The sequence below is a fragment of the Bactrocera tryoni genome, chromosome 3 (genome assembly GCF_016617805.1).
Source record: "Bactrocera tryoni isolate S06 chromosome 3, CSIRO_BtryS06_freeze2, whole genome shotgun sequence".
Classification (NCBI taxonomy): Eukaryota; Metazoa; Arthropoda; class Insecta; order Diptera; family Tephritidae; genus Bactrocera; species Bactrocera tryoni.
The window spans coordinates 4616343-4629643 of record NC_052501.1 but is presented as its reverse complement, the minus strand read 5'-3'; the positions used below and the strand labels follow the sequence as shown (position 1 = coordinate 4629643).

The 13301-nt window shown below is 36.7% G+C and overlaps 4 protein-coding genes across 4 annotated transcripts; 3 read left to right on the top strand and 1 right to left on the bottom strand.

Annotated features, from left to right (window-relative positions):
• The first annotated feature begins 2290 nt into the window (after nt 1-2290).
• LOC120772871 (cilia- and flagella-associated protein 57) lies at nt 2291-6574 on the top strand. Its single transcript, XM_040101707.1, has 6 exons — nt 2291-2675; nt 2738-2821; nt 3021-3925; nt 3989-4158; nt 4217-4351; nt 4525-6574. The coding sequence occupies exons 1-6, from the start codon at nt 2491-2493 to the stop codon at nt 6529-6531; spliced, it is 3486 nt and encodes a 1161-aa protein (XP_039957641.1). The 5' UTR covers nt 2291-2490; the 3' UTR covers nt 6532-6574.
• A 419-nt stretch (nt 6575-6993) lies between these two features.
• Nucleotides 6994-8497, top strand: LOC120771953 (glucose-fructose oxidoreductase domain-containing protein 1). Its single transcript, XM_040100263.1, has one exon. It carries the CDS (start codon nt 7094-7096, stop codon nt 8261-8263), a length of 1170 nt encoding a protein of 389 aa, XP_039956197.1. The 5' UTR covers nt 6994-7093; the 3' UTR covers nt 8264-8497.
• A 284-nt stretch (nt 8498-8781) lies between these two features.
• Nucleotides 8782-9746, bottom strand: LOC120771954 (charged multivesicular body protein 6-A). The gene is made up of 3 exons (XM_040100265.1): nt 9587-9746; nt 9401-9510; nt 8782-9343 (listed from the first exon to the last, which is right to left on the bottom strand). The coding sequence occupies exons 1-3, from the start codon at nt 9650-9652 to the stop codon at nt 8851-8853; spliced, it is 669 nt and encodes a 222-aa protein (XP_039956199.1). The 5' UTR covers nt 9653-9746; the 3' UTR covers nt 8782-8850.
• A 306-nt stretch (nt 9747-10052) lies between these two features.
• On the top strand, nt 10053-12510 carry LOC120773117 (esterase B1). Its single transcript, XM_040102112.1, has 5 exons — nt 10053-10333; nt 10397-10534; nt 10599-10816; nt 10884-11010; nt 11080-12510. The coding sequence occupies exons 1-5, from the start codon at nt 10214-10216 to the stop codon at nt 12268-12270; spliced, it is 1794 nt and encodes a 597-aa protein (XP_039958046.1). The 5' UTR covers nt 10053-10213; the 3' UTR covers nt 12271-12510.
• The last annotated feature ends 791 nt before the right edge of the window (nt 12511-13301 follow it).

Genomic DNA, 13301 nt, shown 5'->3' with positions numbered 1-13301 from the left:
TTTCTATACAAGCACTTGATTACGATCGTTCAAATCATGGCTAAATCGACTTAGTTCATCACGCTAATCATATGATAAAAAATATATACCTTTATAGGCCTCTGACATTTATTTTTGAATGTTAAAAGCATCGTGTCAAACGTAATTTATCCTGTTCAAGGTATACAAATTATATGCAACATACCTATAATAATGAAAAAAATCTGAATTATTTGTCAAGAAGGTGTACCAATACTATGGGCAAGAAATGGTAAAACTTTGTTCATAATTATAAATTCTTAATTTTTTCTTCAAAATCTGTGTCATCCCTTTCAAAATAATCACCCTTTATCTCAATACACTTGTGCCAACGTTTCTCCCATCTTCGAAACAATTATTAAAGTCAATTTTAGGACAGCATTAAATGCGACTCAGCCGACTCAAAACGGTTTTTCCGGAGCGGTCGTTTGAGTTTGCTGAATAGCCAGAAATCACGCGGAGCTAAAATATGCGACAGTGCATTATCGTGGTGCAAAAACAAAGAGTTTTCGGCCCATAATTCCGGCCTCCATTCCAATTTCTTTACTTTATTGACGTGTTGATCATCAGTTGATATTGTTGGCCGTCCTGGACAACTCGCCGTTCATGACAACAAAACACTTGCTCACGACAAACAATTATCACCAAAGGCCTCTTCCAACGTTATGCACGATTCGACACCAGAAATTTGATAGATAGTTTGACTCATCAACTCATTGACTCAAAAATTGCCGAATTGCACTTTATGTACTTCAGAAAGACAAGCGTATGCTAATGATTATTTTGATGTGACATTTTGACTTGAAAAAAAAAATATTTCGACAAATGGGTTTTCGCACGAAAATTAAATTAAAATGTCTTACTATTTTTGCCCACAGTGTTATATTAAAATATATAAATAGTATGTTTTTCTATAAGCAATAATTTATTTTTATTGAAAGTCTTCTGTAAGAAAAATAGTAAGTAATCTGTACTAAATCTCTGACAACATTCTCCTTATTGCATAAATATTTCTTTTTTTCCAAACTCTTAGAGTAAGTCACTCAGTTATTAGGGTTTTTCCTATTATCTTCTATAAGTATATTGTAATTTACAAGCCATCGGATAAAATAAAAATATGTTAGTCACAGAAAAACAACCAAAGGCACATACATACTTACATCAAATTTTATTTGAATACACCAAATAATTTTTGCGTTACAGCCCTTTAAAGTGTTGCGGCTCATTTCAATCAACTAAAATCAAATAAAAAATATTTCCTTTAAACGCCGCCATTTCGTCAATATGTCATTTATTTTCGACAGTAGGTCATTGGACGGACAATAACTTCTAGAGTAAAACTTTTTCAAATTTTGCCCGCGGAGAAGGCCGGACTCATTGCAGTAAGACCTTTTTATCTTCTTCTTTGATTGGGTATAAGAAAAAAAATGTTCTTCCTTTAAAAAATTTACCATAAATTCTTACAGTATATATAAATATACCCATAACATTTTAAAACAATTAGTTCAAACTCTAAAAATCGCCTCTTTTAAGCTGTTATACTAGTTGAGTCTCTTACTTTAAATGAAACAGGATTAGGAAAACTGATTAACTACACATAGTTACAAATCATATTTTTGACTTAGCTTCAGAATTATAAAATGTATTTTCAAAACGATTTTGAATATGTAACTGCTTTGGTTGATTTTTTTTTAATTAATTTATTACCTACTTGTAGAATAAAATATAATTGAGAGATCAAATAATGCCAACTTTATAGTAAAATATTACTAATGAAATACTGTAATTTTTGTATATTTAAATGTATATATTGAATAAAAATATATTTGGGCTTAGCTCTTTGTATCTGCAATATCAGAGCAAATTAAATTGTTGCAACATGTACATACTTTTTGAATATTTTCTTTATATATCAGAAAAATATCCACTACGCTGATCTTTTTTTATTCATTCTCACTTCTATAACAAAAATATAATAAATCTGCATTAAGTAAAAATCGACGTTAAACTAACCTTTCTATTATTCATCCGAATACTTTAACCGACTGACCACATGTTGCTCATACGCACCGCGCATTTCCAACAGTTTTAGCGACAGAAGAGTAGAAATATATGTCACTCATACGGCTAGTATGCCCATACTCCCGTGATTTACTGTACATTATTGAGTGAGTGTTTGTAGCTCATTTCTTTATTGTCATTCATCGATTGATTTGTGTCAACGCTGAAATTTGAATTTTCAAATTTTTTTCTTTTGCTTCATATACGAAAACTCATATATTTTTCACGCATATTTTGTGAGCAGCTTTTCTGTGTTTTGCTTGTTGCATTGCGCACAAAGCGGTTGCGAACCAATTTGTTTGATCAATGATTGTGTTGTTTGCTGTGCGAAGTGAAGGAATTTGCTGATTTTTGCTGTGAAGGAATTTTCTTTTGTGTAAACTCGATTTAGTTTCATAAATAGGCGAACTCATGGAGCCGAACAACGCGGGCGATGCATCAGCTGCAGCTGTTAACATACGGCCAAAGAATATCTATGGATTGCGCACGGATGTGGTGGGTAATATACACTTTAATCTATATCAGGAAGTCATCTATCCTGTGGAAGGTGTGTTGGCGTTCCATGACTATGTGAGCAATAAGCAGAGATTTCTCAGGTTAGCGCTTTTACAATGGCTTGTCGTGTGCAACGTAAATTGAATTTCTGTATTTTACACAGACTGCCAGAAGGCATATATCCGGAGTACATAGCGATGAGTGTGCAGCGCAAATTGTTGGCGATTATTGAAACGTGCCCCAAAGTGTAAGTTGAACAGGTGACATATTCACTTTTTGCTTTTGTAAGGAAATGTATGTAGTGCATTGAAATGAGTCATGGAAAGCTGTTGATATTTTGTTTGACTATTTGTGACTCAATTTTCTTGTTAATATTTACAATAAATGATTCACTTGTTTTTTAATAAAAGTAGTTCGTCACTAACACCTTCTATGATCCTTTACAGTGGCACCTCGATCTCCATCTATGATTTGACAACACTCAAGAAACGACGAAGCTTGCCATTTCCGAATGCCAACGCCAAAGCAGCATTTATGGCGTTCACCTGTGATGCCAAAACGATTGTGCTCCTCACCAAACCACCTGAGGAGACCTTATATATGCTAATGCTGGACAAGAGCGGCACTGTGATCGAGGCGCGACCCACGGCGAATATGGCAAGAGGCAATGTCGAATGTTTGGCTTGCAATCCGCAAGATCATTGCCTTATATCCGTAGCCGGTGACGGTGTGTTGCTCTTAATGACCAAGTCCGAGAAGGGCATAAGCATTAGCAATAACATTAAAGTCGACTTCCATACCACTTCGATCGCCTACATTGCCTCGGATTTGATATTGATCGGCACCAGTCACAATGAACTGCTGCTGATAGAGAACGGCGAGATAAAACAAAGGCAGAAGGCATACGATGCCGATCTTATCGATATTATATGGGACCAAGATCTGTTGAACAAAGAGTTGGAACATAAGATAATGACCGACAAAAAGCTCACCGATCAACGTGTCTTGTGTCTGACCGCATTTCCACGAGGTTTCGCTTTTGTCATGTTCAATAAGGTGTTCGTTTTCGAGCGTGTCTCCAAATTTAAATTGGAACGAAAGACTGTGCTAACTATACCCATAGGATTCGCGCCAGAGCAAACTTATCAAATTACAAATATGGCGATTTGCTCGCGTCAAGAGACGGTCATTGTGACGACTAAGCATGCGCAGATCTATGTGGGCATCTTGATTGTGCCGGAGACATTGAAGGCCAAGCAATTGCAATTTCAGCCGCTTGGCGCATGGATCCATCTCGCCGAGATCACCAGCATGTCGGTTTGTGCCTGGAAGCCGATCATTATGACGGCGTGTGAGTAAATGAAGGAGAGTGAGTAAAAGTAGAATTGCCATCATCTTGTTTTTGTAATTGTAGCACGTGATCAGACTGTGCGCATTTGGAATTACGAAACAGAGAAGGTCGAATTGGTGCGTAAGTTTCAGGTGGACGTGAATATCGTAGAGCTGAATTCGACCGGTTTGATGGCCGCCATTGGATTCTCGGACCAGCTGCGCATCACACAAATATTCATGGACGAATTGAATGTAGGTAACTGTTGGCATAACTGAAGAGTAAATACCGAGTTCCTTTCTTTTTTTCAAGATTGTGAAAACATACAACTTTCCACGCTGCAAGGATGTCAAATACTCGAATTATGGTCATTTCATGGCCGCCGCCTATGACAATATCATCAGCATAACCTCTGTTTACAATTTAGACATTTTAAAGCAATTAAAGGTGAGCGGAAGGTATTTAGAAATATTGAAATGAGAAATGTATAAATCTTAAAATGTTTATAAGAGGGTTTATACACTGGTCTTTTGACGGGAATTTCCCAAACCACAATTTTTATTCTACCTCTTTATTTACCTTCAATATCATGAGTAATGGCAACACAATATTTATTTCAGGGACACAATGGCATAGTACTCTCTTTAGCTTGGACCGGCACGGACAAATATCTTATATCGGGTGGCGCTGAGGGCGCGATCTATCAGTGGGACGTTGAAACGGGTACACGCGTGCAGGAGATTGTGCAGAAGGGCACCGAGTACCGTTCGGTCTGCTGCACCTTCAACGAACCACTCTCCATCTATGCGGCAACAAACTTTGGCGTGCTGCGCGAGTTCCAGAATTCAGAAATCGTACGTGAGATCGTTGTACCCTCCAAGGTGCGTGCGCCACTGACAGATATGTGCCTGTCACGTTCGGATCTCATTATGTTTGTGGGCAATGAATACGGTGACTTATTCAACATACAACTGCCATTCATGGATGCTGGGGGCGCTTCTTGTACGCTCTTTCGTTTCTTCACGAGTCAAATCAACAAACTCTTCTTCTCGTATGACGGCACGCTGCTATTAGCGATCTCAAAGAATGGCACGCTGGCGATATGGGCGATGGACAATATCGACGGTAAAGTCGCCTCAATGGATGCCGATTTGCTGCGCAGTCAAGAAGTACTTATACCACGCAACATATTACATGAGAAGAACGAGCAAATCACAAACTTGGAGATACGTTTGCGACAGCAAGCCGAAGAGTTTCAATATCAGCTGAGCCAGAATGAGATCTTTGATGGCCAGCAGCTGGCCGAAGTGCATCGTAGCTATTGTCAAGCGCTCGAAGAGCTGAAGAAGAAAAACAACGAGATTGAGCAAAGACACGCCGAAGAGATGAATCAGGTTACATTCCAAATAAATGATCTACGTGACGAGCACAAAAAGCAATTGAATAACTTAGCGGATCAATATTCGGAACGCATGTTGATTGAATACCAGAAGTTTAGCAATTTGCGAGACAGTATGTTGGCGTTACGCGAGAATTATGAGAACAAATTGAAGACTTCTGCGGGCATACTGCAGGACACAGTGGAGGGATTAGAAACAGACTACAAACGGCAGTTGGACGAACGTAAAGAGTTGATACGTGGTCTTATGAAAGAGATGCAGGACAAGAAGATCGAATTCTTCGAATACTGTCGTCGAGTAGAGGAGGAGAATGATCGGAATATGGTGGAGATGCAATTGCAGTATGAAAACAAACTGAACAACGAACAGAACTCAACACAGTTGTGGCGCGGCAAATCAGGCGTTTTAGAGAAACGATATCAAACACTAAGCAATGACATTGAGAAATTGCTCGAGGAGGTGGACACATTAAAAGAAGAACATAATAAATCACAGAAGAACATCACACGCTTAACGCGTTCTATTGACGACTTGCTTAAGGACATTTCCGATCGTGACTACGCCATTAACGCCAAGGAGAAACGCATACAAGAACTGCTGCATAAGAATCAGGAATTGGACAAATACAAGCAAGTGCTATCGCATAAAATCGCCGAACTCAAGGCGCAAATAGAACCACGCGAGTTCCAAATTAATGATAAACGGAAACATATACTCGAAATGGAAAATGAATTGGAGGGTTTGAATCAGAACAATATACAATTGGAGCTACAACTAAAAGAACTGAAGGACAAGTACCTCAGTAATGTGGAAGAGCTGAAAGTGGAGCGGCATCGATCGCGCGCTGGTAGAGAGTGTATTACCAGCATTTGTAGCGAAATCTATCACGTCGCGGCATTTGTAGATTCACCAAAGCGATTGCAGGTGAAGGTTAAGGAGTTGTTCCAGCGTCATGCAAGTGATGATGAACTTAAAAGACATATCTCATTGGATGCCGAGGTGCGTGATGAATTTCAGCGACAACGTGCACAAATCGAGCGCATATTGAAAATTCACAAAGAACGTAAGCCAACTCAAGACGAGACGAAGAAATATGAAAAGCTTTTCAAAGAAAATGTGATCCTTCTTAGTGAAGTCGAAAAATTACGCGAGGAAAATGTCCAAATGCGCAATCGTTTGAAGAAGGACATGGCAAAACAAAAAACAACAGTAAAACCGAATTCTTAACTATTTATAGTCCACTTTTGATATAAATTCTTTAGAACTGACGAAAAACGTAATTATTTAAAAAAAAAAAAAAAAAAAAAAACAATATTTTACAAATTCCTGGTGTTGATAATTCCTACTTACATTCATGAAATTAAAACGCATTGTTTTATTTTTGAAACTTTTATTTGTGTATTCCTATTATTAATCACTTATGCTTATTACAAAGGAGGGGCAGACTTCAAGCGACATCTGTCAAATATTAAAATACACACGTTCTTATGAACTCAGTTATATGGTCGTGCAGCTGACTGAATAACTGTGTCCTTAAGAACATATGTATTTTAAAAACCAACAAAAAAATTTTTTTTTGTAATTTTCAGTTCAGTTTAAGACATGCGTTCCGTTCGTGTATAACAGATTGCAGCAACCATGATCTATTGTGAACGGCATATAAACAGTAATTAATGCAACAGCTGTTTTAAGTTTCTGTTATTATTTTATTCCACCATTTGCACATACAAAATATATACGTTTTTTTTTAGCCGAGCAGACATATAAATCGTGCAAATATAAGTCGAAAATGTTACCCGGTGTTGGAATTTTCGGTACTGGTGCTATAACAAAGGTTCTGGTACCACTGCTTCGCGAAAAAGGTTTCGATATAAAGGCGATATGGGGACCTTTAAAAGAGGCCGAATCGGTAGCCCAGTCGCAAAAGATTTCGTTTTTTACCAACAAAATCGATGATGTGCTTCTTCGTAAAGACGTTGACTTGGTGTTTATTGTATGTCAACCTTTTCAGCATGCAGAGATATCCAAAAAAGCTTTAGGTATTGGAAAACATGTTGTCTGCGACCGACCTATGGGGCTACATCAAGCGGACGCTTTGAAAATGGTACATGCATCACAGTACTATCCTCGGCTTATAACATTGGTTAACTACTCACTACGTTTTCTTCCTGCATTTACACATATGAAACGATGTCTGCAAGAAGGACTTATCGGCCCTATAAATCAAATTTCTTTGGTGGATATACGCGTACAATTGGGTACACTATTTCCGGAGAAATTTGACTGGATGTGTGATGCAGCAATGGGTGGTGGAGCTTTAAATTTGGTAGGCAGTCATGTTATTGATCTGGTAAGCTATCTTTTGCCACAACATGCTGTGCGGGTACATGGAGTCGTGCGTTCATACACGAAAACAACAGCGGCTGTTAATGGCATACGACAAATTTCAGCCCCAGATTTCTGTACATTCCAAATGGAATTGGCTGGCGGAGGTGCACTAGTCACTGCCTCCTTGTACAGTCATACGGTACCCGCAAAATCATTCTCTCAAGAGGTATTGATTTGTGGCAGCAAAGGTCATTTAGTGGTGCGTGGTGGAGATTTATTTGTATTTAAACATAAAGCAGAATCACATCAAATGAAGGAAGAAGCAATATATGTTGACGTTCAAGACTTGCACTTTGCTACCTCTGAATCCTTGTTACCACGCCCATATATAAAAGGTTTATGTAAAATGGTTGGAGCACTAAAGGAAGCTTTCGCCAACAAAGATGCATCATGGGTAAAGGAACCTGTCCAAGCCGCTGCAACATTTGAAGATGGACTATATGTACAAGCAGTGCTGGATGCCATCCGTAAATCAAGCGAAACAAAATCATGGCAACGCGTTAGAATTACGCCAGAGACGCCTTCGAACCATGAACAGATTATGACCTTTGCCCGCATGTCAACCATGTAGAATCTTATGAAATTTTTAACGGATTGAGTATAATCTCTATTTTTACCTGTCGAGCAAATACAATCCAAGATACCTACGAACATTTAATTTACTTGACTACAGAATGACTAATTATTAATATATAATACACTTGTAATGGACATATAATACATGTAACTAGATGTCGAAAGCCTTCTGTATCTTAAATCATAACTTACTTTACTACCACTAAAAAGTATTTAACTGTATCTTTCGTATTTTAATTTATTTATAAAACTTTTTTATGTATATTTACTAAGTGACTTAGTATTAGCTGGAAGAATATAATCAAACAAAAAACAAATGCAGAAATTCTGAATCTAAAATGAAAATCACATCATACAATTACAGTAACTATATTACTTACTCTTTTTTAAAACGTGTTCAATAAATTATTTGTATCTTTCGTATTATAAATTTATTTATAAAACCTTTTATGCATATATATTTAAACTAAGTGACTTAGTATTAATTTAAACAATAAAAGCAAACAAAAACGATTGTAGACGGTGTTGCCGAATCTAATTGAATACGAAAGTGTAAAGAGATAGGTATTTACATATGTACATTCATGCTTCCACAAGCACTTTTTTATCCTGTTCTGATAGGTTCTTGCGCTTCTTTTTTGGCGCATCAGCATCAATTTCAGCAGTGAGAGTAGCATCTTCCACCGGCGCATTGGCTTCCGGCTCAGGTAAGTCTTCAGCTGGAACCTCAGGTAACAAACTAGTAGCCTCTTCCGCAGCTAAGGCGTCTAATTCAGCTAATACATTTTCTTCGTCTTCTTGGCTGAGAGCTCCTGATAATATGGCATCTATTTCTTGTTGCTTTTCCACTCCTTCCCTTGTTTCGTCCATGATCTTTTCTATCTCATTAATATCCATTAAATCATGTACTTTCTTAAGGGCTGCATTACCCTGCTTTAAGCCTTCTATCACTTGCAATTCTACCTGAGCAAACTCCAAATCAGCAGTCAGTTTTTCCAAATTTTCTAATTGCTTATCCGCATTGTTAAGTTGTGTTTCTTGGAACTTTTTCTTCCTAAGTAGTAATTTAGCCCGGCTAAAAAATTCAAATTTCGTTAATAATAAACTCGTGAGATATCTTATTTGCACTTACTCCCGTCGTCCTGTTTGAAGACATTTTCTGGCCAGCTCCCTATCTTTTTCAAGCTGTAATTCAATACGTTTCTGATACTGTTTCAGCTTATCTCGTTGTTGTTTCAATCGCTAAAACAGGAAACAAAGAAAAATTATTCGATAGAGGTGGGGAATTGGCTAAACCTTTCGGGAAGACGCAAATTACCAGCACAGCCTTGTCGTGTTCAGTAACACGGCTTTGCTTTTTACTTTTTGCAAACAGTGCACCCATCGGCAGTCAATTTGTTCTTTCCTAATTAAGTATATGAATTCTAAAAAAATATTTTAATACAAATGGCAAAACAAATAAACGTCTGCTTCTTACACTGAACCATTCACAATACGGTTGTATAAGAATGCCAGATGTAAAAATATAGTCGAAAAGCTCTATATTTTAAAAAACCTAATTGAATAATGTAAAATAAATACAAATCACAAAAAACTGAGAAAATTAACATTAAAAAAATTAATGTACGCTTTCAATAATATAACCATATTATTTTAGAATATATTTGATTTAAAGAACTAAAATAATATTGGAATAGTGGATATTTGCAAACTAGGTCATTCGCAATGAAATGGTGTCCCCGAAAGAAAATTTTTGTATGTTAACAAGATTATTGTGCTATACATATTGACAAATGGGTTCAATATTCTGTTATCAGTATCAAAAATATTTAGCGTGAATTTAACGTGGGAGAAGTACTGACCCATAACATTCATAATAGATAATAAATAATAAAAGAACCGGCTGTTAAAACTGCACTGACAAAGTGCTTATCAAGTTTTCGTTATGTTGTTAAAAGCTTACCACAGTAATTTACTTTGCGGTTACTTCCCAATGTTGTTGAGATGTTCGCGAATTTCTTTTAACCAATCGCAGAGAAGTGCTCTTAGATACTACAGCTCAATGGTACATTGTTGTAGTTGTTACTGTTTGTTTATTTTGATATTGTAATCTTTGTTATATCGACAGGAGTCATCACGGGTCAAGGTACAAGTAAGACAAGGTGTTGTTGTTGGTCGCGAAGGTCGTTTACCAAATGGTGAACCCTACCATAGCTTTCTGGGTGTACCGTATGCAGTACCACCACTCGGTGAACTACGATTTAGGGTAATCATAACGTGAAGTGTAATTTTCTTGCACGCAACCCATATCTTGCCCAAATCTATTGCAGTCTCCCGTCCCACTGGAATCTTTTGATACACCTATTTTAGATTGTACACGAGAGAAATCGCCTTGTCACCAAAAAGAACCTATGACAGAAAATATATTAGGTTCAGAGGACTGTCTCCACCTTAATGTATATGCTCCAGCTAAACCTTCCACCACGGGTCCACTTCCAGTTATGGTATGGATACATGGTGGAGGGTTCTTATTTGGTTCTAGCAATGGGTGCGTAAGTTTTTTTTTTAACCGCAATTATATTTGGAAATAACTTTCTACGTAATTCCGGTTTTAGTACATTGCCACTAAGTTTAATATCCGAGGATGTTATTGTAGTGACATTGAATTATCGTTTGGGCGCATGGGGATTTTTGTGCCTGCCTGAGGAAGGTATTTGGGGCAATGCTGGCCTAAAGGATCAGGTAAATGGTTAATGTTTTAAAATGTTATTTTTGTGTATCTTATAAACTTCCTCATGCAACTTAATTTAGCGTCTGGCTTTGCAATGGGTGCACGATAATATTTCGCAATTTAATGGCGATCCAAATAATGTAACTTTATTCGGAGAAAGTGCTGGCGCTGCATCAGTTCATTTACACACATTAGCATCCCATGCCCACAAACTATTTCACAAAGCGATCATGCAAAGTGGTTCGGCTAATATGGGTTGGGTATTTCAAATAAATCCGGCGCGAAGAGTTCGTAGATTCTGCGAATTGCTCGGTTGTAAATCACGTGATACGCGCGTTATGCTTAATTTTTTACAGTCTCATGAGAAAGTGACACCACTAGATGTGCTTAAAAACATTTTGCCTGTACTAACGTCAGATGAACGTCGCCGAGGTTTGCCTTTTACCTTCCATCCAGTGGTTGAAGATTCCAGTAGTACAGACACTTTTATTGACACGCCGGTTTTAGAACTATTACAATTTAAAGACACACGTGTCATGCCAATGATAATGGGCTACAACTCAGCTGAGGGTGTTCTGATGCTGATAAATGCTGTGCGCAAAATCGAAGAAATAAATAATGACCTTGCCCGTTTTGTGCCACGAAATGTACCACTCGCTACTGATCATGCAGAAATTCAATATGTGGCTCAAAAACTGCGCGACTTCTATTTTAACGGTCACCAAATCACTCATGAACAATTAGAATGCATGACGAATTTGTTGACAGACTATCACTTTATGGTTGACTTGCAGCTGGCTGTGGAATATCAAGCGAAATATAAAACGCGCTCACCTCTCTATTTCTACCGTTATGACTACACAGGTGGTCGGGATCTTTTTAAAAGACAGTTGCAGTTGGAATTCATACCTGGCGCATGTCATGCTGACGAATTGCATTATCTTTTCCAAACACCAGGTATTGATTCAACGAAATTTGCAGAGAAGGATAGACGCAACATTAAACGTCTTAGTGTAATGTGGACTAATTTTGCCCGCCATGGTAACCCCACTCCAGCAGATAGCGATATCACAAAAGACTTGGGCTTTGTTTGGCAGCCCTTAAACAACGTAAATAGTAAGGAGAAGGCGGATTTGAGCTTGAATTGTCTGATTATTGATGCAGAATGCAGAATGGATCGTGATCCAGATAAGGATCGTATGGATTTTTGGAAGGAAATTTATCGAAGCTATCCAGCGTTGGATTACTCACGATTCAGTGCTAAGCTGTGAAATTAATGTAGATCTATGTAGGTATATAAATGATGCTGTACATTTGAAATCATTTTGTTATCAGATTATTGGATAGTTGATATTATATTGCTCATAGCTTAAAATAATTTTGATATTAATAGAAACATGTTTTCCTTTTGTATATATGTACATATGTGTGTTCCCACTTGCAATTAGGACTGGTTTATTGAATATATATTTTTTTAAATAAAAACATTGTTGGTGGAGTATAGTATTACACATGTTTGTTTTAAAGTTAAGCCCAATGAGGATACAGAGATTTTACTCTGCTAGGTGAGATTCAACGAACATCAAATTAATTTATTTACACTTACTAACCTTATTTGGGTCAAAGGAAATATCAACCCGTTGCCAAATAACTTCGACCTGAAGTAATAATCACTTAAGTTTTCAAAAATAAATTTAAAGAAGAAATTAGTGCATACAGTTGTACTTTTAAACGATCATGTACATATACTTTCATTAAATATTTATTCATTTATTTGACTAGTCCATTCGCTTAGAGACTATTTAAAAAAACCTTTTTGCCTATAAAATACAAATCGAAACTTAATTTATTGTTTAGTGAAAATAAACGTTTCTTATGACACAATTAAAATCGAAATTTTGCTGCCGATGTGTACAACTTATTGTAACGGACGTTTAAATATCGTCATGTGAAAAGTAATTGTAGAACAAAATTGTATACAAACTACTACTACAATTTTATTTTAATGCCATATATTTTAAATAATTATGTATATTTTTTTAAATTTAAATTTATTGTGTATCATTCTGTATTTGGCTTTGATTGATTTACTACATGTTATTTCAATTAGAATTTAATTGCAGTAATTTATTGAAAAATATTTTTGGAGTCACCGTGTTTCGAATTTGATCGAATCGAATTGGATTGTATTTATATTTTAAAGCGTATAAACCAAACGCGTACAAAAACCTATATTTTACAACATGCACATACACAAATACATATATACATACAAATGCAAATTGAAAGTTGCAAAAAATAT